This window comes from Anneissia japonica, unplaced genomic scaffold (assembly GCF_011630105.1).
Source record: "Anneissia japonica isolate Jap-2015-1 unplaced genomic scaffold, ASM1163010v1 scaffold1483_len710385_cov172, whole genome shotgun sequence".
Classification (NCBI taxonomy): Eukaryota; Metazoa; Echinodermata; class Crinoidea; order Comatulida; family Comatulidae; genus Anneissia; species Anneissia japonica.
Genome location: NW_022732828.1, coordinates 228213 through 256195, shown reverse-complemented (window position 1 = coordinate 256195; position 27983 = coordinate 228213). Strand labels below are relative to the sequence as shown.

The window sequence follows — 27983 nt, the reverse complement described above, 5'->3', positions numbered from 1 at the left end:
ATTTAAATTTATGACCATTAAAGTATTGATAAGTATTGTAGTAAGATTACCAGGGGTAGATCCAGGATTTGAAGAAGGGGGAGGGGTTCAAAATGTTTCCAAAAACCCCCAAAAGGCATTGGGTGTGGGGGATCCTCCCCTGTGAAAATTTTGATTCCTAGATGGCCGGAAATGAGCTTTCCCGACTTTAATTGACTATTTAGTTCTTCAAAATTTAAGGTTTTCCCCTCTTGAGAACGATCTGGTAATTTTGTCTTATTCTTATTACAGTATTAGCAGGCCTATTTTAGAAAAAAAAATCAGACATAATATTCCAATATTGAGTAGTTGGATAGCCATGTATCTTGTCAATCTTAATATGTAATTTAAACAAGCTGTCGTTTGGACCACTTTAACACTAGAGCACTGGTTGCAATTATTAATACTGTACTTCATTTATAAATCTTTCCTGTGGTGTACTAACCATGAGAAGAGGAAGTCATGGTGGTCAGAAGGTAGTACTTGCCTTGAATCAAACACTTGAAGTTGACAATGGCATAATTTTAATTGACAGGATGTAAAAAACAATTAAAAAAAAATATAATGTTGTTGGAAATATGTGCAGTAACTTTAAAATACCAGCCAATTTCAATGTACAATATGCCAAGAATTTAGAAATGGTAACATTTTTAATTGAAATTTGCTAAAACTTAAATACTGTAGAAAGTTTAGCAGTTGAAGAGATATTTTGCTCAATAAGCAGTACCTATAAATATCCAGTGATATAGACATAATTATTAATTACATTTAACACCATTACCTTCTTGGAAATGTTTTTCTTGAAACACTCCTGATTCGAAATAATGTAATGAACAATTATTGATTATTTTAATGAAAGGCAACATTAAATTAGAATATAAAGCTATAGTAGTAGACAAAAATGTGATACTTTTATTTGTTTGGGATCAAACAGAAAAAGAAATTATGTTTTATAAAAGACGTTTTTTTTTTTGTGAAATATCTGTTCAGTTCTAAAGCTATGTCTACACTATCAAATTTTCTTTGACAAAAACTTTTGCATGTCCATAGTCATGATGCACCTTTATAAAGTACTACAGGGTTACGTCACGATGTCACATAGTACTACTCCGTTGCTATCGTTGCAAAATGAATTCAACCGGACACCATTTTCCCCACTGACAAACCATTGATCCCAAATTCTAACGTAATTATTAAGATGATTAATCTTACTTTTTCTTTGTAAATTTTAATTGATGATTAAATGTGTGTTCGATAACTAATATAATGCGAGCTTTTGTGTTTTTAGTACATTTTGATGGTAAAATACCGTAAAACCTCGAATTGAAACCCTGAATAATACCGTAAAACCTTGAATTGAAGCCCACTGGGCTTCAATTCAAGGTTTTATGTTATTAGATTTTAAAATGCCTATTCCAGAAAGCCTATGAAATCATATGCTGTGAAGCATAATTTTAAGTATGTCACATGTTTTTGTCAAATAACATTTCATAGTCTGTACAGGGCTTTAATGTAGCCAGCAAGTCTTTTTGTTAATCTACTATATTTTTTATCATAATATTTGTACTGTATTATAGTCCAGTATCTTTTGTGCCCTTTTGTTTGGTTGTATTTATTGATATTCCTTTTCAATCGATTTTCAATAGCTGCTTGAGATAAGATACATCAGAAAGTAAGGTACATTTAGGCGAGACTTTTTTTTATACCTTGTTTAGCGAACCCGCCGACTGCAAATATTGATGATTTTGGATGAAAATAAAATTATATTTTTGGCCAATTAGCGTACCCGCTGCTACGAAAAAGTGGAAAATTCAGAAATTTATTACTCCCTCCGCTGCCTTGAAATCGCCAAAGATAAGATATGTATATTTCTTCCTAATTATATAAATTTAAAGCATCTAACCATCCTATTTTACATTAAACTATAAAATTATTTTTATTTTCTCCTCCATCTGGATGTTTTCAGCAAAACTAATTGCTAAACCAGAAAACATTTTTTTTTTTTTTTTATTCCGAATAAAAAAAGCCTCGCCTTACTAATTCTATAGTGGATCAATTCACATTGAATTGGTTTTTCTGACGTGTATAGAATTATGTGTGCTAATGTTAATTTGTTATTGTTGAAAGAATCAAATATAACTCCAATGATATTTGGACGGCTAAGCACAGTGAATAATTTTTCAAGTAACAAGTTAGATGTTCAATTTACAGTAGTTTTAATTACGCTCTTTGATGGTTTGCATCCAATTTAGTCACAAAAAGGTAATTGGGTCACAGATTGTTTTGGCTTGCATTCTAAGAATCGGAAGCTAGTGATGAATTTTTAGTACAGTAAACTTAACTGATGTACTTTGATGGTTCTTTGACAATAGCTTGTCCTACTTTGAGTTGAACAATAATTTCACAGAGACCTTGTGTTTATTTTTAGCTTGAGTACTATATTACATTTGACTGAAGGAAATATTTAAAATTAAAACTTTTTTTTCCTATTTAAAAAAAAATTAAAATTGCATTACTTTCCAAAAAGTGAATCAGCCCTTTGCCTTAAGATTTCTTTTTGTTTACATTGAAATTTTGTTTATCCCCAATTTTAGTGGTTGTTGGCCTTTTTATGGAGGAAAATGACATTAAACTCCTTTTATACATTACAATTCTCCATTTAGTGAGTCAACTAACATAGAAATGAATCTGTGAATCAGGGACAGATTAAGGGGGGAAGGATGCCACCTCCTTTTGGAAAGTAAAAAGAAAAGAGAGAAAAAAAAGAAATTATTGATTGCCCAAAATGCCTCAGATGTTATTTCCAGGAGTCTAGGAAACAGAAATTTCTCTAGGGTAGTGTTGTCTCACGATCAGCCTATCAGCCCCCCCCCCCCCCCCACTCACCTGCCGGAAAGATCTCTGGATCTGTCCACGTGAATTATAATTGTATAAAAAAATATAAATACAGGTGTACAAGAAGATAAAATACAAGGATAAAATAATTTGTTAAAATATAAGGTTTTATATTTTTTCTATCATAGCCAATGATCTTATAAGAAGGAAAATAACCCCAAGTTTTGTCAACAGCTGCAATGGTCGACTGATTTCTCATTAGATTGGTTATTACTATCAATAGGACCATAAGGACAAAGGATAACCAACCCTCACTCTTTATTTGCGTTGCTGTGTAATTAGTCGTATATTTTCATTAAGTTTGTTGATGAAATTTTCAGCATGATAAAAATCCTGTTTTGATTGACATTATGCCAGGGATCTACAGTAGGATGAACCACCCAGGCAAAGAGTTTTTATTAACTATAAAGTTAAATTAATTTACAAACTCTTATTTTAGACTCACCAGGCTGTTCTATTTTGTTAACATCATAGTTAGTTATAAGGAGTTTTAATAACGGAAGCAATCAATTACAGCTATTTATTCAATGTTTTGTGCTATTGTCTATTTCCTCCCCCCTTTCTAAAGAATGGACGATTCCGTGAGGTCCTTACCACCTGTTGCATTAGAGTACAATAGGTATTTTACACCTAGTATACTAGAGGAATCAAGTTTTGACAGAAATATTCACAGGGTATCGGTGTCAGTCGTTGGGATTTATCGATGGCGGCAAGGATGATATTCTGAGGATGAAGTGCTCCGTATATCTCCTTGTTATTGGTACTTTTTCCGGGTTTCTTCTTCTTCCTTCCTCTGTTGTTAGTGGCAACCCATCTGGAGAGGATGATAATGGTGAGTTTATCTGGATAACTTGGTACCATGCTGTATAATATTGAGTGTTGACAAATGTTATTTGCTCATCTTCTTCATTGGTATTGATCTGTTGGTAGGAATTCACAAAATGGTTGCTACTTACTGTACCTTGTAATTCAGTTTTTTAAATGTACTGCATAAAAACATTAAATTTTATCTCTCGGGAGCATGGGTGGATGAAAGCAAATGAATATATATACAGTAATATTCAATCAGTATCTTACTGTTATAAAGGTGTTCTGTCGAAATAATCTGTCATAATATAATAATGATATTTTAATGTCAGTCTTAAAGTCCATAATGTACTCTTTAAGTGCTTCGCATTATTATCCCAGTCGTTGGATTTACTGTCAATTCTTAGAACACATTTACAGTTCCATGTGGGTGTTATCTAGTGTTGCAGCTTAGTAGGTATTGTCATGTTTTGTTAACCATTGGATACTTTACCATTAGAGTTTAAGTGAAATTTACGTTATAATGAAATATATACAATCATTTAAAAATTGCAAAATATTATTTATATTTTTCAATTCATTCACAGGGATTGACTTATCACAGGATCTAAGTAATGCTTTATATACTCTGTCAGTGCTTAGGGAGTGAAATTGTTATTTATTTGTGACAAAAAAAATTATGATGTCCTGCTACTATTGAGAGCCATTTATAAATTTCCTTTTGCGATCCTCATCATTAAATGGTACTCCAGCCGTTACCAGCCACGCTACACAATCTGCTGTATTAATAACCATATTATTAACCATTGTTATTTCGTACATAAAAGAAACAAGTGGTAAACAGTGAAATTTAATATCCCTTATCCTTCCTGTGATTTTAATATTATTTTAACATCAAATTTAAATTAATTTCTATTCTAAAACAAGTTGGATAATTTTCGAGAGAAAGCAGTAGATATGAAGGATTATAAACACATTTCATGATTGTTTTTTTTCAGAACTTCCACATTGTTTGATAGGGAATTCTTATAGTTTGTTTTTATCCAGAAGCCACAAGTCAAATGTAGGATATGTACAGAGTTAAAAAACGTAGTTATTATTGTTTGGTTTAAACACATTTTTAAAATCAGTATCAATACACAAATTCCTTTACAATGAAAAAGTAATAAAATAGATTATAACACTTCTAGTATTTTGGTATTTCTTTGTCAATCTCCCTATCTACAGTAGTTAGGGACTAATGCACATGAGATATGCACATACCGTACAACATGCAAGAGATCTAATTTTACACAAATTAGTTGGTTTCTATTGGTGAACATGAGTGGGGCGTAATGGAAATAAAGTCGGTGAGATACGGATGTGATGGTTATAATTCTACTACTGAAAAATGTAAAGCTGTGCTTTGGAGGCAAAGTCCATCAACAGGATGATGATTACGCTGCATTATTCATCAAGTACTGGGTTTTTATGCTTTTATTAAAAGTTTGTTGTTAAAGGGGCTGTCACATAATGTTCAGTTAATTATTTTCATAAGCTACATTAGCATTAATTCTTCATGCTTTTCAAAATGAAAACATCCTGTTTCTCCGTACCATGATTGGCTAATGCTGTGCATGTCTAGTACAACCGTTACAGTAGTAGACTTGCCTGCTGACTATTAAACACATTTTACTCTGGGCTGTTGCAAATTTGAGAAAAGGTCAGTAGAGTACTACTTTAAGCAAAATTCATTGACAAATTACAGTAGTTGTTGTCTGTGTTTGCAGCATGTAATATGTGTCCAAATATAGGTTTTTTTCTTATATTTTGTAAATTTGTGTTGGTTATGTAATGAAGATAAGAAAACAATATATAAAACAGTAATTAGATGAGAGTGAAAACAACAATAAATAAGGGACAAATATTGTTATATTATCAACTGTTGTAAATGACTGAATGATATTTACAGTTGAGGATTCCATAGCAACTGATGGTCATTCAGGCCTTCAAGAACTGTTTTGTACGATTTTTATTCCTAAAGTGGAACATATAGACTGATCCATTTACAGTGATTATTCTGCTGCTATATACCATGGGGGCCTACCATGGGGGATTCTTATGTATCGTCTGCTACAAATGTAAATATAGGAACTATTGTATGTGCTTGATGTTGTTTGCATCGTAATTTACCGTATATACTCACATTTAAGACAAGGCTTAAAATAGCAAATTACGATAAAAAAAAAGTGGGGGGGGGGTTCAAAAAATCATCCAAAAACCTTCTCAATCTCGGGATTTGTATTATATGCAGGCCGCCTAATACACGACTATTATGTCGGTACTCTAAATACTTTGCACCACTGTGCATGGACAGGACATGCATGCAGGGGACCCAAAAGAGGTCCCTAGCAATGACACCAATAGAGAGTGTTCTTGGATTTGTCTGTAGATAGTTAAAAATATTGAATCACACTTGTTTTGATAGCAACTTAATATTCACAGAGTATATCCTATAGGCTAGAATACATAATGTTAATTTAATAATAATCAAGAGACTATTGCAGAATTCTCTTAAAATATTCAAAGTTCAATTTCTGTTCATTACCGTATTTGAATTAGCATCGAGACTCTGAGTTGAGACTGTTTTACTTTGAGCTTTTTAGCATTATGTAGTAGGATTTATGATGAAATTTGTATGCACGATTCTATACAGTCGAGTATCTGTTTGTTATTTGAATTTTCTTGAGCATCAAGACCAATAAGCACATCATATATAACAGTCTAAATATTTCACTGTGTGGGTCTTATGGTGTAGTACTATTATATAGTTGTCATAGAAAAGAGGTTATATATTCACATATTTGATAGAAAATAGGTTAGAGTACTGTAGGTATAATGGTGCTATACTATACCGTAATAATTGGTAAAAAAATAAAATTCAATAATAAAATTAGGCCCATGGGGATCTGCAGCAGCTGAAAATTTAGCACCTAACATTGCTAGTCGCAAAAATCCGCTACTATATTTGAGTAGTGTACCATGGTATTGTATTTGTGTGGCTTTGCCAATATCCCACACACAGTAAATTGTCTCTGGCAAGTTGACAGATGTCAAACTTGGTTTGTATTGCACCAAAGTAGAATTCCTTACCAACCATACTCACCCTTGCTACCATTATTAATTATTGAAAGTAAACAATGTTCTGTATAAACAAATATAACAAGACATGTACTGTATTTAGCCATAGAAATGTTGGAAGAAATCATATGTGTGTATATACTTGGTTCATAAGTATAGGTAAACAATAAAAATCAACAGCCTCACCACCTTCCACAGAATAAAAAATTAAAAAGAATATATATTATCAGCAAGTACAGTAAAAAGTGTAAACAATGGAGATGTGTTGTAATGAAATTTACATCTCTATAGTACTTGACTAATTAATGCTAGGGAAGCTGATAATGAGATAAGACTTAACAATAATTGATAATTCTACAAAGAGGGCAAGTTGGAAGAAGCCACTTCAGGGAAACCTGGTTTGATATTATGAGATTTTTTGACACAGCGTATTTTGCTATATTGCGCGGTGATAATATTACGCAGTCAATAAAACATTCAAAAATGGTCTAGTTTACCAGATGTTTGCTTGCATGCGAGAGTACAGAAGACTGCCAATTTCTGAGAGGCTTGCAAAAGACTTTTGCATCCCTGTCAATTGGTTGAAATGATGGAATCAAACACAATATTCAATTGCATCATGGATAATGTGCAGTACTGCGTCTCTGGTGCTTCATAAATCATATATGTAAATTTAATCCACCATTGCTTTCCCATTGAATAATATGCCATTTTACTAAAGTGGACAGATGTAGGTTGTTAAATGTACCTATTAGCACTTATAACAAGGGGGGATTTTTCCACACTTAAAAATGGTTAAAATTTGGAATTTATATTAAATCAACCTTGACCTTTATAGGGCAATATAAATACACACACCTACAATTTACGTTATTTATTTTTCAAATTATTGAACTTATAGATTGAAGGGGACGCCATCTTTGGCGCTATAACTTTTTTCCTGTTATGTGTATGTTATATTTAGTAATAGGATTTATAATTGTTTTATGTACTAAGTGTCCATGTGTCTGCAAAAACAGTCTAACACATTCACTAATGTAAAGATTCTTGAATCCATTAATAATTGATATTCAAAGAATGAACCTGACAGTACAGTAGTTGAAATGGTTTACTTGTCTATGTACTGTCCTAAGAATAGTGTTCACTTCACATAATTATACCCTTGACTATAATTAAAGCTGAACAATGTAAATTTTGTTATAAAATCATTTCTACTCCATTGATGATAATTACTGTACTACAGTTGATATTATATTGATTTCTTATATTTTCTTACATTGCAATTTAAAAAAAAAACGATTAAAAAATTGTCATTGTAATTATACACTGTAATATTTATAATTTTACTCTCTCTACAATTTGAAATATGAATCTTTATTGCATACCTGCAATGTTTGAAATGTAAATTTGTTTGTCTTTTTCTCAGTGCAAACCATCATTATTTTTTTGAGCTATGAAGTACATAGTAGTGATATATAAAGTAAATCCTTGCCGAGCCACTAGGACTCCAGCATATGGCTAGAGCTTATCTCCAGTTTCTGAAGCGTGAAGCGGATGAGAGTGTGAAACTCCCGCCTGGGTAGGACGCTGGTCCACCGCAAGTTACTCCCAGTAGTTTGTATCCGTTAATACTGCTGTTAGACTGACGTGTGCAATGTAGATAAAGTGTCTTGCTCAAGGACACAAGTAAACACCCAAGGACACAGCGAAGGATTAAAACCCTGACTATTGCGCCAAACCAATTCCACAAATAAAATATATAATTAAGCAAAACTATAACTAAAAACAAGTGAAAAATTAAAATTTACCAATTGATGAATATTTTGTATACAGTATACTGTAGGACTGCAATAGATACAAAACATCTTTCAAAAAAAAAAAATGCAAATCTGATTGGTAAAGGCCTTACTGTTTTATTTTTGAATTATGCACAAGTATAACACAGATACGGTGTACATTTCATGCCTATGAATATACATTATATTATACTGTACATAATACAGAGAAGTGTGCTGTCAATATGGCACACTGAAGCATATAAAAGATAGCATATGTTACTATACAAACTACATTCTGAATACCCTGTGCTTTGTACTTAATGAGAAATATGAACAGTATGGATAAGTAGGGAGGGATTTTGAGGGTTTTTTCCATAAGGTAAATTTTAGCTTTAAAATATTTTAATTAAATATTGGTAGATTAAAGTGTATCTTTGAGAGCACAGGTGAAACGTTTCAATTAAATTGTTAAAATGCTATAATGTACTGTAATGTACTGATGCAGCTTGATTACATTTAATAGTAAAATCGTATTAAGTAGTGGTTAGGTGGGAGAAAGGTTGTGAAGAAACAGATTTCCAATAGCCTGGAAGATTGGAAGAAGGAAATATTGTTTTTACCTACCGTGTCACCATAAAAACATGGTAAATATTTAAAGAAATAAAACATTACACAATATTTAAACACGAAGTAGTATTGTGAAATAGACATGACACAAGTTTTACTGTAAGATAAGGTAACTTTATTACCATAGTAGCCATAAACATAACATTTTGGACAGTTTTTCGAAAGATTATATTAAAAATGGAGCAATGATATAAAACATTCATTATAAAAATTCAATGCAACATAGATATTGAAATGTAATTACTTTACTGAAAAAATTAAGCTTTAACAGTACTGTATATCTGAAAAGAGCTATCAAACATTGATAAGACATTTCAACGAAAAACAAATTATAAGAGCATTTGAAAAGCATTCGTTCCAAAATTCATGGAGCAGACCAAGTTAGGAAAGGTAATGAAGTGCCAGTAATGGTGATGACATACAGTACTGTGCATTTCCTATGTACAGTATGATTACTTGTAGTATGAAGTTTAGTACTGTAAAAAGGTTCAGTGGATATACTGTACTAATCTCAACGATCAAGCCTACGTCACCTATCAATGTGTCAACATCCTACACTCTGCGATTACTGACATACAGTATTAGTCTTGTATTGTTTAAAATATACAAGTAATCTTTGCTTAATAAGTAATGAAAAACAGGTTTATTTTTGTACAAAAAAATGAATTTTATCTCATTTCACATTTCTTAAAGTTTAAAGCAGTAGTATCTAGTGTTCAGATATTAAATATTTTTTGGTATTCAGTCATGTTTCCTAGGTACAATATGTCTGCATGATTGCAAATATTTGCTTCTGCCCACAACCTGTTTATACAAGTTTGTTTAACATGATGATCAAAGATATCGGATGCAAACAATTTTCGTTTACTTAATATTGGTGTAGGCAATGGATTACCAAATTACTAGGATATACGAAAAGGATCAGAAATTAAGGTCAGGAATTCAACAGTGGAAGAGATGGCATAAGAAAGTGTTTAGAATATAAAAAAATATGGTAGCATTAAGTAGGGCTACAAGGTTAAACAAGATAAAAGAAAAAACATAGAACAAGTGTACAGTAGATTACAAATGACATTTGAAGTGAAAATCAAACATTCAAACATCTCTGAAAAGGAGTTCATTGTGGATGGCATGATCTATTATTGGTTTATGTTGATGTGTATTTGGTATTACAAATTTACATTACATAAATAATAAAATGAATACAACTGCTATTTATAAATTTTAATAATGAGTATGATAATACAGTATACCGTATTTTCTACAATATAGAGTATATAAATCTAGAAAAGAAGTGCCAAAAATCAGTTTGATAGATAAGTTTCAAAATTATGCTCCTGCATGATAGAAAATGGCATGTGTTGTGTGATATCCACAAAACTGAGCCCTATGCAACCAGATCGTAAAGAGCATCATGTCTATAACAATACACGTTCATTTAAAATCATGATGATGTACGGACTTGCACATTAATTCCATGCACATGAATTTTTGTCACATGGGTTTGTTTCAACTAATGTTTATTATAAAATTACATAATATTTGAATAAAAGTATTGCAATATTACCTCTATGTGTTCCGTAAAACCGCATGCGTACATCGCCATTTAAACATACTATACTCATCAGTGCGAAACAATCCAGATTGTTCAATAGTCTGCCAATTCGCTGGTTGTCCTGTTACGTGTATAGTTCATGGGCAACGTGAGAGAATTTGGTGTGTACGTCATTTGAATGATATACGCTCATATTCTAGTATTACATAATAATGTTCATTTTAAGAAACTTTGATGTTCAGTCAATTTACCTTATCCTCAAATGACTTTTGGAACATATGTTGTGTTCTTCTGTTTAAAAAAAACATGGCAAATGAGAAGGATTATAATTCAGATACAGTATAAATTTAGTTTATTGCTTAAAAATTGTATGGTAGCATAGCTCAGTCTGTTAATAAAGGAGTAGTAGCCACTTCATGTGCGCAGGTTATTCTTTGATTCTTTGTTACTTTTGTATATCAATTGAAGGCCTGAAATACAAATTACCATTGCACACATCCATATTTCGGAAAAGATGGTTAAGCTATTGGTCTAGCAAGCCCGTACCAGGGGGCGGGGGGTTGGGTTTGGAGGTTTCGGCCGAACCCCCTTTTTGAACAGTTTACTACTGTCGTGGTATTATATCATAACCTTTACCTATTAAAGAAGCACTACTGAGTTTCCCTATAGGAAACCCCCACTTCGCTTAAACCTGATTACAGGCCTGTTTCATGTACAAAAAGACAGACCCATGATAAGAACTTGTATATTACACTTGTCTCCAGTTCATAGACCATTCACCGACACTTTAAGTACACTGGAAAACAAGGTTTATGGCTCAATAAAGAAAGATGATGATGATGATGTTACTGTACTGCATCATTCGCTAATGCATTTTATGGTGCTTTAACAAAGTGCTCGCTGAAATCATTAATTGTTTGGAAACATTAATGTTCTTGAGACAATTTAAAAAATTTATTTGTGGAATTAACAGATGTTATCTTCACAGCAAACATCTTGAGGTACTGATTTCGATTTCCATTGTATTTACTCCCAATTATAAACGTCCTAAATATTATAAGCTATATATGAAAGCGATTTGGGGCTCTGATGTTATTACGAACGATGTTTTCTTAAACTGCTCTAATTAATGAACTATTCCTAAAAAAAAACCTTTTTTTGATATAGTTTTGTTTCAGAATGATTTTAGTATAGATACTGTATCAGATTCAAAGAACAGCAGGACTAAATGAACAAATTAATATGTCATGGTGCTAAACATTACAAACAACAAAAAACAGAAAGGATGTTTGGAGCATGATTGAATTGATATCCGTGTGTTTACTAATAGTATCCAGGATTTTTTCCTTGAAAATCCTCTTAAGTGGGTCATACCAGGATGTCCGGTTAAAAACATATCTTTCAAGTAGGGATAATACTCCCCATTCTGGTTGAAAATCTGGAACGGACAATGGTAAAAAATGGTGATGTGCATAAACACCTGTGAAGGCTATGTATCGGAGAACATAATACATTGTAACTTTGAAATGCAATTCTCACATAGTGATGTAATTGATTTTAAGCCCACATTTAACGTCATGTAAAGTCTACATATACCAAGCTCTCCACTTGCTATAGTTCAACATTTATTTGCCTTTAGAGTTTCACTCATGTTCAGCTGTGTTGTCGGGCTGTAATGGTCGTTATTTCACTAATTATGCTATTAAAGTGCAACTAAGATGTGTGATGCATTATAAGACGAGTAGAATATTTTCCGAGTGTACGGTATATGAGCTACAGCAGCTGATAGAACTTGCTAATTAAACTTAAGATCTTGCATCTTATTAAATGGCTGGTGGTGTGCTTGAAAGTATGGTACCTTGAACTGAATGAGGTCGATTATCAAGACCTTTAATTATTTGACCCTTGACATAATTTTTTAAAAGTATATATGGTTTTTTTTGTGGATTAATTGAGACTGCTACAACAATAGGGTATGTAATGATGTGATGATGCTTTAATTAAAGCAAAACATAGAAAATGGCCATGTCAATTTTTGTAGTCAACCATTCCTGTAAACTCAGTGTACATCATCTTAATGGTTTCTCATGATCGAAGAATAATTCTTTATTCAATACAATAAAAAAAATGTAACATAAAACCCAGATCATGGCTTTATCAAGTGCGTGCAAGGTATTACAAAGGAACAGCAAAGATTAAAAGTGTAAATATATATATATACAGTAACCAAGCAATTTGAAAAAAGAAATATTTGGTTTTGTATTATTATTATTATTTGTTTTAGTTTATAATTACATATTCACAGCAGTCGTCATTTACACTGTTGCTTTAATAATAAACACTAGAATGTTGCCAGATATAATTATATTGCGATAAAGAGTTGGCATTTATTCTATATTACACATGCTGTTGGAAGGCAGATAGTTTTACCCCATTATTTGCATACTGTGGAGAAGTTGCATACTGAACCCATTGTGTTTACCTAGTAATCTGTAATAGATATAGAAAATGTAGAGAGTTGCACTATGTAGGTTAACTCACCTTTCCTCCCACTCAGCCTTTGTATAAATGCACACAAGACAATCTTTACAGCACCCGTTATGTACTGAACACCGGTATGAATGCAATTAGGGCCTGGCGTGTGAAGCTTTTGGTATTTGTCTATCCTTGCAGAGTTAATTTAGCTACGTAGCTTTCAAAATTTCAGCTTCATGTTTGGAACAGTGTTTTAGTTCCAATTCTTGTATATGGTACTCAGTGTATAAATTCACCTAACACTGTATCTTTGGATAAAATACAAAGTAAGTTATTCAAAGCAGCGTTAGGTATCCCTAAAGTATTGTAGAACGGACACCCCTGCTTCATGCTTTAAATCTCGCAAAAGTTAAAGATATTATTTTATCTACAGTAGCCAAATTGATCTGTCACAACTGATTGTAAAATACTCATTCACAGGATAAAAAATAACACTGATAAAAATGCCTCCTTTGTATCTTTCATATTTAATAATGCATACTGGAAACAGTTGAAGGCCGATATAAATAGCCATAATTATGTAAATCACGGAATCTGTGACAGTGTAAAGAATTGCTTTTATACAGTAATAATATTAATACAATTATTAACTTAACAAAGTCCTTTTGATTCACCTTGCTTCATGGTTAATTCTGGGTTTATGTTTGTGTTTCGACCTTTTTAAATGTGCACTTTTTATGTACTTATTGTAGTGTCTATATTTCTCTTCCCTTTTTTGGGGTGGGGGTATATTGTTGAATAAATTGAATTTAATTGAAAAAAATATCTTTATTATACCTCTTTTAAGTTTACCTATTAAAGGTTGAATTATGGTAAAATGCTGTTGGGAAGATGAAAAGTATAATGTTATGCTGACTATGTTTTTCAAATCCATCCATCTGATTCATCCATAGTTGAATCTAAAGCACAATAATATTAGGTTAGACAGATACAAAGATAGATTAATTTTTACTTCTTGTTGCTTGTCTAGTTCATCATAGATCATTTTAAATTGAAGTCATAGTAATATAATAAAAAATAATTATTATGTATGAAAAGATGATAAAATGAAGGAGCTGCAAGGTATTTAAAAGTTAGTTAAAACCTAACTAATGGCTACTTTAAGTTAGTAGTTGTGAAAATTTCCAAATAAATATACTAAATAATACGTGAAAAGAATATCAATTATAGTACCATTCTCCATTGTGAGAGAAGTTAAAATTGTACAAATAAATCAAGGATTTTCTTATTAAATTATGCCATATGTTATATTTGTATTGTATTATTGTATTTATTTTTCATTTTAAATGTAGCATTTGTACTGACAAAACTACAGCTTTAGTGGATTGAATTCAATGACTGTTTTCATTATTCCTCCATGGAATTATATGCGTTGGTTGATGACATTTAGAATTTGTCCATAATAAATACCAAAGGTGATTTGATTATTTTAACAGTATTTAGATATTTAGAAAAAAAATATTAAACTTTAAAAAAAAATATACAAATGATTCTTAGCCTGTCATCTAGTTAGGACAAGTATTTTTCATGTCTAAAGACCTTTTCTTATTGTTCATTGCAATGATATTGTTGATATTATATTTTTATTTAGTATAAGAGATTACAACATTGATAAAAACGTTGAGGATTATATTATAACCATAATTTGAACGGAGAATTATATCCATAATGTGAACAAATTTTTTATTATGGTAATTCAAATTTTTAATACATTATAGAAATTCGTTGACCACATAATGATATTACCTGCATATTTAACAGATGAAACAGGAAGAATAAGATTTCAAATCATATTTTATAGGTATAGTGCAAAGACTTTCCAGCTAAATGTATAAACAAAAACAAAATCATTAAGTTGATTACTTAATTTTCTTAGCTCATTTGAAAATTTCAATAAAAAAAATATTTTTCTTGAGTCATCAATGTTTAATGCATTTTACAAAGTAATGTACATGATAGCAGTTTATTGAGATTTAACACTTTATAATTGGGTACCAAAAAAAATACTAATGCTTTATTCTAAAATTCAAAGCTATTTATATATTTCTAAAATAATTTAGATTTCCAAATTATTTTCTTTTGATTGAATCAATGAGAAATTCAGCAGCGAAATATATTCAATCAGTCTGGAAAATGAGCAGCCTGGGAATATATTAGTAAGCAGATGATAATCACTGATTGGTGCCAACCAATCATTTGTCAACTTAATGTGTCATATGGAATGTCTGCTACTTGGTGGTTAAGGTGCTTGCAATTTCATCACAGGGTCTGTGGTTCAAATCTTGTAAGTAACAGATTTAATTTTTCAAAAGAGTGAAAAATTTATAATAATTTAATAGACTAAAGAAAGACACCCTGTGTCAACCGATGAACCAATCTCCATTCTGCTTGATTGATTGGCACTGTCTGCTGGTTGTTGGAGGCATTCTAAAGCCAACTGCTGTTGAAAATAATGTCATGTGTTCCTTGTTGTATTGAGGTCTCCATAGAATTGCACTGACAGTGGTCGCGAAATATGTGCCTTGCTTAAACTCAATGTTGAACAAACTGGCTTTTCAAATCATTTATCCCCTACTCCATTCGTGATGACAGTGATAGCTGCAAATAGGCATATCATAGTCAATTTATCCATAAGCTTCACTTAACAATTATGACTTTATTTATATACAATTCACATATTCCTATATAAATGTTTTTAATCTTTTAATTTGTTATGTATTTAATATTGATATTTATAATTATGTATGAAATGTAAATTTGTGATTTGATATGAGCAATTGTGCCCATTACAGGTTTCTGTGAGGACAAATAAATCCTGAATCTAAATCTGAATTATACAGTTGTACAGGAGATCCATCCAAAATCAAAATTTGTATAAAGTTCACCAAAATCCCATTCAGAGGTACTTAAATCTTAATATACTCTAGGTCTCCCTCCAATTAAAGACCACTTTGGGGACTGGGGTTTCCATGCTCTTTAGCAGCATTGGTCTCTAGTTAGAATAATAAAGATAAAGACATTTAATAAGTTGGGAACACAGAAATGTGGTCTTTAATTTGAGCGGTCTTTATTTAGAGGGAGACATGTACTACAAAATCATTATGTTTTTTAGATAAAATTTTTGTGATCTAAGTGGTAATTGACAGTTTGATAATAATTATATTTAAATAAATTTAAATAGAAAGAATATGAAGTTAAACAACTGTATTATTATTAATACAAGTTTTTGAATAATTATTGGTGTACTGTATTTTTTCTGTACACTATCAAAACACACATTTTAACTCAATAGTTGAAACAGATATGGCATATGTATTTTAAGAATTTATTTCACTGCCTAATCTTATGTTTCAGGATTTAATTACAACTTTATTTTCTTACGTCTTATTGTTTTTTTTTATTTGACATTTTAATTTTAATATTTTTTAATCGAAGACCGTGTTTTACAAGCTTTTTGATTTTTGTTTTTGCAGTATCCCTTTCATCTTTTTTTGATTTTGTATTTTCATTCTTAAACATTTTTGAAGTTTTGATGAATACATTTTATGATTGATGGAAAATAGAAACTGCCAAGTAGATTACAATGACATATAGTAGAGCAAAGAAAATTGCTATATGAATCAAACCTGTGTACCATTCCAGCTTTAGCCAAGTGAACTAAACTGCTATTATTTTAGCCTGACAAGAAAGGGAATATAATACAGTACTAATATACAACAAAATTTTCAAAATGCCAGCAAAAAATATATTTAGCTGTTATAGAAATTGACTGAAGTCCATTCTAATATTGAAATGTGATAAAAGGATATTGTTGATGGTTTTATGTTCTTTGCATCCACAGAAATCCTGAACAATAGAAGAAATAATCAATAGTATATAAAGAAAAAATAGAGAACTATGGATACTGTACTCTAGGCATGATGGATTATAAATTATGGTAGTTTAAATGTACCTAAGAAATGCTAGTGGCATTGTGCAGTTAGTTGAATTATTTCGTTTTAAGTCACATGGAAAAGGTTGCTTTTATAAATAATTCCATCTTTAAATGTGTATAGTTTTCATTTCAAATGTTCTTTTCGGTTACCAAGCTATCAGGATTTTTGATGTCCTCTCATAGTCCTGTAAAATAAAAAGGGGAGGGGTGGGGTGAAGAAATTTGTAGCTAAATTATTATCATTATTTACTAGGAATGAATGCAAAATAGAGTGTACATCGTAGTATTTAGTATTATCTATCATGACAGACAGGTGTAATAATTTAGTATCTTCTTTAGAAATGTAATATTACCTTTCAAATTGCATTTTTAAAAATATTTACATAAAGACTACGCATAATCAGCTGAGTTATGATAGATTAACTATATTGATTTGAAAAATATTGATATAGTATAATAATAATATAGGATCACACTCTGTATTAGAACATCTGGGTTTAGTGCATACAGTAGTACAACACTGCATGTTGAAATCATTTCACTTCATCCTGTTGAATCTAATCGGTAGGATTAATGTTATTAATATCGTCACCATTTTAATCAACCTTAGAATGAATGTTAAGACGAACTGGGACATTGGCTATTAACTGGGTCAGTGTAAACATGAATATTAATAACTAAAATAATAATGAATAGTAATAGAAATGAAGATTGTATTGCACAATATGTCAATGTCATGGCTTTTGTGCTATTTTACATGTTATGGTTGAAAGAGAGACATGAAAACCAAGATATAGTCTGAAACTAACCAGGTTGCCTGGATTATTATTACTGCAGTCCATCCAACAGCAGTTTAAGGTGTACATTTGTGTAGACTGGGGGGTAGGGTACAGATTAAGTTTGTTAAAATTCTAACAAAATGACCATTAAGTTTTATTCTAGGATTTAGTTCTGTATTTTCATTTTTTGTACCACCTACCATTTTTTTTGTAAGATTGTGCAGCCTTTTAAGAGTTGCCTTATCATTTATTATTAAGGAAAAAAAGAATTAAATGTTTTTTTCTCCAATTAAAGATAGAGTTTGAGTTTAAATATTTCTCCTTAAATAGACTTTTTATTTACGGTAATTAATTTTTCTTGTAAGTAGACATGTTATTGTACTGCTGTATTTTTTTTTTTTGGGAGATTTAATTGTAGAGTTATATTAAATGAGTTTAATTGTACTGGAATTAAACCCTTTTTTTATTATTGTAACAATGTATGCACTAGATTCCAATTTTGTTTACGTTAGTACAGTTCGACTCCATTACCAGTAACACGGTAGAAAGAAGCTCGTCATGGCATACAGTGTGACTTTATACAAAGAGGTATTAAATTACATTGATGCGTAAATTGGGAAGTTTGTAAGACTTTTTATTATCTGTATATCAATATCCATACTGATTGAGACGACTGGTTTGTTACAAATTCAGAGTTGTCTTCTCCAGGGTTATGTTTTCAAACTCAATCAATATGTTCAATTTTGTTTTGTTTACCAAAGGTAAAATGGCAAATGTAATTATTTTTCTATTGATCTTCTGTGTAATGTCTATTAATGCTTCAAATGTAATATTGATTTGACACGATGTCGCTCTTCACGCATTAGCCAAGCTTCTTTCCCTGCGCTTGATCATGTTATTAAAATGAGTTTCGTTTACAAATGTTGTTAGATTTTAATTATTGTTTTAATTAGGTTTTTGATTACTTATTAGCTTACTTGGCTCCTTTCCCAGTTAGGCTCATCTGTGCTTCTATCCACCTGAACATTCATTACTGAGGAATTACTGGTGAATTGAGTGTATGAAATTGTCCAATGGGAATCAATGTAGGTTTGAATTTATCATCATCTGCTGTCCATCGTGTTCTACAATGATATAAGAGTTATGCTGATCCTTATGATGGGCTTTCTGATGTGCTGCTAGTGCAGTGGCAGAGAGCAATGTGCGTTTGCCAACCATGACCTCTCTTGCATGGCATAGCTCTCTTTTTTTCATATAAGCCATTTTTAGAGAGAGGTTCAGGCAATATTGTGGTCATTCATACAAACCAAATATTGCGGTAATATTACTGTAATATAACGCCTTTCTGTGTGAATGGATCACGTACACCAGAGAGGCATTGGTTAATCTTTTAGTCATCACATGTTAAGGGCATATGTTATTGTTTATTGTTTCTAGAAAATTGCTGAGTAAAAGAGTAAATATTGAAGAATGTGACCTGCTTTCCACACTTCAGTATGTACGGTAACAGGAATATTGCGGTAATATTACTAGGTCTGAGACCGCGTAACCCCAATTGCGGCTGCGGTTAGGTCTGACCATTTCATACAGAAGACATTGTTGGGAATATATTTGCAATATTGCAGTAACTTAGCTTTGTCTGAGTTTCTTATTTGTCTTTATTCGTACGAAGAGTCAATTATTAGGGAGATTTAGATTGCACGGCAGCGGTAGGACGTAGAACGTAATGACGTCACTAAAAGTCATTTGCGCATGCAAGAACGTTAAGGTCACCTCTTCGAGTAGATTCTGGAACGTAGGATGCCAGGTAAGACGGTCACGCATGAGTGATTCCGTTCTAGCTTCGCGTCGTCGCACAAATCGAAAGCTTCCTATTATATTAATATGACTGAACTCTACAGAATCATAGGTCAAACCATGTCATGATCATCGCAAATCAAACTGCATTTACTTCACAAAATGCTTTTATAGTCATATACCGTATGATAAACGGGACACCTATGTGTATACAGTAAATTAACTAAACACTCACAAGATAATAAAGACCATAAGTGTAAAAACTACAGTAGTCACTCCTGACAGTAATGTTTGTAGAATATTTTAGATGGAGTACTACCATTGCTTCTGTCAAATGCAATGGATTAGAATCAGTTCTTCCTTGAAAACATGGTTGTAACTTGTACAGCATATTGTTTGAGTTGTATGTTAAATTGACATAGAAGTCATTAAAATTTCATGGACATTTCATATTACAATTTTCATATATTCAAGGTGAAAACATCATTATTGGCATCTTTTGGTACGTACTATTAGATTAAAGATATTTGTAGGCCCCTGCTAGCTGCAGTGTCAAGAATTTTCCAGAACATCATATTTTTAAGTTGAGTGAGGTTGACTGCAAACAGTATATTTCGTTTCCTCTAACTTTTTGATATTTCATATCAATTAGTGATTAGAATATTAGTTTGATATTTAATTTTTTATTTCATTCCGTTGACATTTTGTTGGTATTTTAGAAGTGACCTTTTGATGTTTATGTTAGATCTTTATTATAGATTAAACATGCTTGAAAGCCATTTGTGATCCTCTTATTATTTTTTTAGAAAGTTGAGTAGTTATTTATTGCTACATAGTGTATGATTGACCTTTATTAATAAGCTAGGGAGCTTCATTTTTCTTTTTTGTCATCCTTACAAAACTAGGAATCATTTATTACTGTATTTTGCTTATGATTGATCCTACTATTAGAATATTTTCTTCTACTAGTATTTTAATTTAAAAAATCGTTTTGATCAAGATAAATGCTACATAATATTCAGTGATATTTTTTGGATTGGCAGTCTGAAATATATCTGTACAAAGTAGATAAAGCATGCATGCTGATAGCACAATAAATGCATTCATGCTGAGACGGCATCCGCCTGTGATGTCATCAGTTATCCGCATGCGTCAGTAGGCCTGTCCCTCGATATGGAAGCTATCATCCACAGGAACCTTGGCGCTAATCACCACTTTTAATGGCTAATATTGGGAAATGAGTCCGTTTTCTATACCATAGATGTTATTTTTTGTCTTTGGCATTGTCACATGTTGTCTTGGATGATTTATTGTTGTCAATATTTAGTTGGTTCTCCTGAATATGCTGCTATAGTATGTTTTGCGGGAATCAAATTCAATATAATTATGAACCAAGCAATTGTACCCTTAATTGACAAATCTTAGTGTTCACCAACCTTGTATTTTGTTATTTATACTAGGAAGACATTCAGTGTTGCACCGTTATTCATACATACTGCACTCTAAGTCACATTTATGCTTTATGGACTACTATAAGTCTACAGTTATTTTACTTGTTAGAACAAAATCCTATTTTGGTCTAATTGCAAAAAGTCTGACCAAGGACTACTGTATAATGATGACTTTTAGTAATCACGATATTTAAATCCAGGACACTGAATTCCACTTCATATGCTGTACTTATTTATTTGTTTGGTAAATTAATTTTTTTCTGATTTATTACGAAGTACAATATTTATACAATATTTTTAATTTTTTTCCCAGTGATTATTGTATCTTACTTTAGAATTCATATAAACATTTCTCTTCTTGATTAATGTGTACAATATTATTTTTAGAAATAAGAGTGAAATCACCTTGAAAGTACTTTACCACACTAAAATCAATACTGCAGTCATTTTTTTCAAGAATATTTCTCTCTAGTGTAATTACATGCCTACATTGTGTGAGGGATCCTTGCAGTGACTAAATGCTCTTGTTTATCATCTTCTCGTTATAACAACATAATATACTTTTGTCTTCTTTCCTTTCCGGAAATACAATATTTTTTTGCTATTTTTTACCTCTTTCTTAAATCAATTAAAGTCAATGTTTGTCTATTTTCAGACACAATATGGTAATTTTGTTAATCTCATGATGCTTTTAAAATCCTGGTATCTAGGTAAATATAGGTAAAAAAAAAAGGTATTACTAAACAATGATATTTGTATTGAGATTCACATCAATTTTTTATATGTAGTCTTTATTTAGTGTTTTGAATATAATATTTTGGATACGATTATTGTTACACAATTCATTTTGGAGACTTTTCATCATTTTTGTGTCTTTTGATTAGCTTTAAAGAGTCTGATCTTTTAATTTTTTATTTTATTTCTTCATTTCACTTATTTCAACTCTACATAAAATGTGGAATTACGCAGATTAACCATAGTTAAGAGCAATGAAAAGTGATTTTGGCTAAATCATAGGGTTTAAGCCAAAGCATATCAAAATGACCTGAACAACTACCGTAAACAATTGAATAAAAGAACCACTCTCAAAATGTGCACTGCACAAATCATGTTATTCGATAAGTACGGCGCTTGAGTAAGTACAGGATGCTCAATAGAATTCTATTTTGAATACACGTTGCAGTGCTTCATCATCAGAACATTACCCAATGTGCCATGATGTTTTGTATCATCTGAGGACTTTAAGCAACCGATTTCTGACAGAGTTAATAATACTTAAGATTTCAATAAGTAAGAAAGTCCTATAAAGGTACAGCACATGCTACCATTTAACAATTCAATAATTTGTAAAAACTGCCACACTGAAGCTTCCAAAAATTGCTGTGGTGCTTATTTGAGCACCTCCGGAATACATTAATTATCTGACATATTCTAAAAAAAGAAGATTTATTTGATGTAAACAGTTACTACTTCCTCCGTTTGTGGGCAAACTTGTTGTTGAAGGCTGCTTTAGTGGCTCTGGTTTTTTTGCAATTTTTATGCTTACAGTATGTGGTGCATACAGGTTAAATAATCTTATTTTATTAAATTGGTAATCTTATTTTTATTAATAACACTTTAAAAAAAATATATTCTATCTAAAGATTATTATTTTAATGAACTTGAAGAATAAAAATAATACTTTTTGAATTGCTTTAATTTTAAATTTCAATTCATATTTAGAGTGAGAATATTCCCTTGCCATTTTAACAATCTACCATTTCTGTTAATTACATAGAAATTTAAATTTGCTAAATTAACTCATTTTTATAGTGAAAAAGTCTAATAAATCAGCAAATATTGAATGGTTAACTCTGTTTTTAATTTAAAGATAACAACTTTCACATTAGCAATTTAATGTTTTGATTAAATTCATGAAGAGAGTAATGATACATAGTTGTTTATAAATGTAATTTGTACGCAAAGTTCATTTCTTTGTTACCATATGAGCCAACAATTACAGTGTACTGTATAATTTATGTAGGTGAAGAGTGTCTAGTAGCCTTCAAGATCTATAGGCGAAAGTTTGTCTGTACTTCTTATTAATTTTCCTACATAAATATATTTGAATATCATTACATTTTATGTCTGTCTCTAGACAAGCAAAATGTTCTTATTTTTGACAAGTTGTAAAGTACTGTACTGTACATTTTCTTATGTTGAAAACATACTGTACCATTTATTGTAAATATTATATATTGATGAATTCATAATTACATCACCTTTATATATTCAAAGATCTTTATGGGTCTCTCATGGAGGTAATAGTACATGCCTAATTTAATATTAAAATGTAATGGTAATTGTTCAAGAATATTCTTCTTATCTACTGTAGTAGACATATTTCTACTTACAATTTGACTGAAACAAATGTATAACTGGTAAAAAGATCTGGTAGTAAAATATGTAATAAGGAATAATCAATATTAAGATAATGATATAGACTTTTTCTAGTAAACAAACATGCCATTAATATTATTGTAGTTATCATCTTCTTACCTTACACTATCTTCACCTTCAACATTGTTTTCATGGTCATATTTGCATCATTATCTTAACCTCATCAATCAACATCTTCAAAAATCATCACTAATCATCTTTGTATTTTCATGATTACCATTATAATCATTATCCACATTATGCATCATAATTATTATCGTCATCATCGTAGTTAAGATCAACATTGTCATCATCATAGTTAAGATCATCATCAACAATGTCGTAATCATCATTATTATCATAATAGGCATCATCATCAATATTATCATAATAGACATCATCATCAATATCAAACAACGTTGTCATTGTCTTAACACATCATACCTTCCTGGTGGTAGTGTTTCACTTTCCTTTTGGTTTAATACCTGTAGCCCTCCTCAGCCATAGGCTCACTAGGTTTACTTTTATGTATTACTTACAGATGAGAGAGGAAACAAGTTTATTTAGCTTAGAATATTCTTTGAACATTTAAGATTGGCATATAATTGCATTCCTGTATAAAGGATCTGTGATAATATATGATTAAATAAATAAAGTTTCCCTACTACAGTATCTTAAAGCTCAATATATTTTGCATCTTACACAAGCCATATTTTGTTGACACATGTCGTTTTATTATTAAAGACAATGTTTTTTTTAATTCATAACTTGCATGACGTGCGGTACCTACGGGCACTGAGTCAATCCATTGATTTTATATTTTGTCACACTGTGAATACAATTGTGTCAACATTATATGTATAGCAGTTATAAAAAGATTCTAGTTCTTCGAGTCCCTTCAGCTGTCGTTGAGCGAGTTGTTTACTTTCAATTTCCACCAGAGAACGTCTCGTTAGAACTAAAGGCTACCTTGTTACTAGGTTACCATGTGTAGGGCATCTTTATTGTAATATTAATATATATCTTCTCTGTACGTAATTATATTAATCTCATGTATTTCTACTGTTGATTGAAACGCATAAAACTATACGAGAATACAAACATCATGTCTGTCAGAACTTTCAATTTAATTGATTCATTTTTTTCAGTTAAATAAATCATCCTTTCCACAAAATGGAAAGTGTCTTATCACGTTTTCATGGCATCATGGGGCCTGTTTCTGCTGCCAGAAAATACCTGTATAATACAGGTATTTTAAAATATCGGTATTTTTTTTTGCAGTAGAAACGGGCCATCCTAAGAAATACAGGTATTTCTGTACCACTTAAAAAAATCGCTATTGATTGAGGGTACGTACCGGTATTCAGGAATGTGTAACGGTATTCACAGTCCCTAAATTCAGCTGCAACACAAAATACCTGTATTGGTGACCCCCGGAATGACCCCAATACGACCTTTTTCTCTCTGCTAGCCTAGCTAGCGTGTAGGTACAAAATACTGTCTGTAGGCCTAGTGAAAAGATGTGGACGGAAGAAATAACTCGTTTTTTGGTTCTAGCCTGGGGCGAAGAAAAGATTAATGGGAAGTTCAGTGGCACAAAACGAGATGCCATTATTTACCAAAACTTAGTAGCTAAGATTAAAGCGTGATTTGGAACTGAATTCAGTTCCAAACAAATAATAAATAAAATCAAATCTCTGAAGCGCCAGTACACTACTGCTAAAGATAACAACAACCGGTCGGGCAGGAACAGAGTTACATGCCCATTTTACGATGAGCTGGACCAAATATTGGGCGACTGGGCAATTCTTAACCTCCCGTTTTTAATGGATGGACGGAGGGAAGTAAATGGTACATACTTGTTTATACCCCTTCAAAACTAGGCAATGGTTTTTCTTGCTATGTTGTCGTTACTCGCGTTCGCAGGGATCGAAAGAACGAAGGCATGCCTGGGCTAGGTAGGTAGGTAGGTAAACTTCCGCTTCGCAAATGGCCTTTTGGGTAACGATGACGAAATTCCGTCGTGTTTTTGACAGAAACCAGACACGACCACCCATTAGAATAAGCTCAGATCGGCAGAAGAAATGGGGTTAGGATTTCGATACCGGTATTATACGGGTATTTTGAATACCTGTATTATTCCTGTATTTTTGGGATTTCCAGCAGAAACATGCCCATGGATTATATAAAAAAGGAAAAAATGTCATTCAACTTTATGTCTGAGAGTACCAACCAACCAGCTATCTAGAGATGCCATACTATAGCTGTAAAGTCTCTTTAGACCCACCGTGGTGTGGCTACAGTATGGTAGTCTGAATCATCCATTTGCAAAAGTCCCTGGTCTGGGCCCCCTCTATTTTGAATTTCTGACCTTCTGCTCCTGTAGGGCTACTGTACATCTTCTAATGGCAAACTTGTAAAACAGAAATCCATTCTTATGTATAAACTATTATAATAAATATATTATTTTAGATCTAACTATACTACTATATTGCATAGGAGGTAGTAAATAATAGGCGTATGTAATATGTAACATAGAATTTAATATAATTCACATCATTGTATTTGCCTTGGATAATGGGATTGATGCATTTCCTCAAAAAACACTATTTTATGAAGAAATTCACACAGAGGATTATTATTTACTTTGGGTTTATTACCAATGTTGATGACATAATTATTTTGTCATGTATCATGATCATACGAATATTGATAATTATATTGATAATAATATGTTGGGTCTTTACTGGATATAATGCATATTAATGCTATTCCTTTTTAACCAAATCAGTGGAAGACATACCATGAAACCTGATGTTCCCCTAGGGGAGTATAGTATTCTATAATGACGGAAAGTAGTGAGCACATTAGTAGTGAAACCTACCTGATACCTACAGTATTTATTAGTCAATCTAATCATTAATAACTGATACCCATTTACACTCATGGAATGGGAGAGACAACATGTCCAAAGTGCCTTGCCCGTGGACATGCGAAACGTAGAGCATGGATTTAAACACTGACATCAATGTTAATAACCTGTGAACTGCAAGGTCAACGTCAACATTGTCTCTTCACCAGCTTATAGCATTTTTAATGGAAATATTTAAAAATTAATATAACAAACAAATTTAAAATGTGAGAAACCCAACATAATTAATCAAAGAAATTTAATTAATTAGAATATAGAACTAAATATAAAAAATAAAAATAAAAATGTATTAAATATTAAACAGGTTCTAATAATCTGCTTTTTTCTTGTCTGTTTCAGTATTTATCCATTAACTGTTTAATATTTAAACATTTTTTATATTTCTTTTTTCTTAGACAACTATTATCTGGGTTATTGGCACAGTAAACTGGTTGGTAGCTGTTTCATCAAAATTAATTTCCTTCGTACTCTGTTAAGCTAAATGCTATACCATCAAGTTGCCAAACTCGCTTCTTGTAATAATATTTATGTGTCAATTCAGATGAATTAAATGAACTAGTTTCCCTAGATAGGGAAAGGATGAGAGCCCGAACAGTACCTGATCCTTATAATTATTACATAAATGTAGATGACATCATGAACAACCAAATCAACCATAAAGTTTAAAATTATGTATTCTGAACAGAGATATGATGCATACGATGTTCTATATTATTTCTCCATCATTTGTTTATCAAATTTGTTGGTGGATGTATATTGTTGTTGCCAAATTAAAGTAATGTATGCTAATTGTGTTGGTATTTTTTCGCTTGTGACATCCTCGAATTAATGGTGGTTCCATATGCCATTCATCTTGAAATTGACGCCGATAAATGCTTAGGCTTGCCATATTTTTTCTCCATACTGGACTAAATGCTTTATAACGTGTTCTTGTTTTCTGTTTTGTGTACGCAGCAGTATTGAACTTTGGTATATATGGCGATGTAACTTGACTAATGGTATTTTCATCAAAGGGTTTTCTCCAGAGGGTTGCTGGAGTATTCATATTCCTCTCGGCATTCACTGATGCGATGGAAACGCTAATATAGGAAAAATGTCAACAGTTACTGTACAATCAACTATTAATCTGGATTTAATATAGCATTTAAATTGCTCTTTGTATCTAAGCCATTCATTTTTATTAATTATTTTATTCATTTTAAATCATTCATTGTTATTGTTGCAATTAAACAATGTTGCATAAATAACATTGTGTTTATATCTGTTTATATGTAATATTTTTAATCGAACAATATAATTATTAAGCTTTTAACTTGTGCTACATTTTACATAGTATT

At 31.5% G+C, this 27983-nt stretch overlaps 1 protein-coding gene and 1 long non-coding RNA gene across 2 annotated transcripts in view; both read left to right on the top strand.

Annotated features, from left to right (window-relative positions):
• Window positions 1–3557: 3557 nt before the first annotated feature.
• LOC117115825 overlaps window positions 3558–27983 on the top strand; it is a 59388-nt gene continuing 34962 nt past the window's right edge. The window contains exon 1 of the mRNA XM_033259774.1: window positions 3558–3745. Within this exon, the coding sequence (XP_033115665.1) occupies window positions 3643–3745 (103 nt within the window). The 5' untranslated portion in view covers window positions 3558–3642. The remainder of the gene's footprint in view (window positions 3746–27983) is intronic.
• On the top strand, window positions 15494–18407 carry LOC117115826. The gene is made up of 3 exons (XR_004446620.1): window positions 15494–15619; window positions 16128–16237; window positions 17177–18407. It is a non-coding gene; the product is annotated as an uncharacterized LOC117115826 (long non-coding RNA).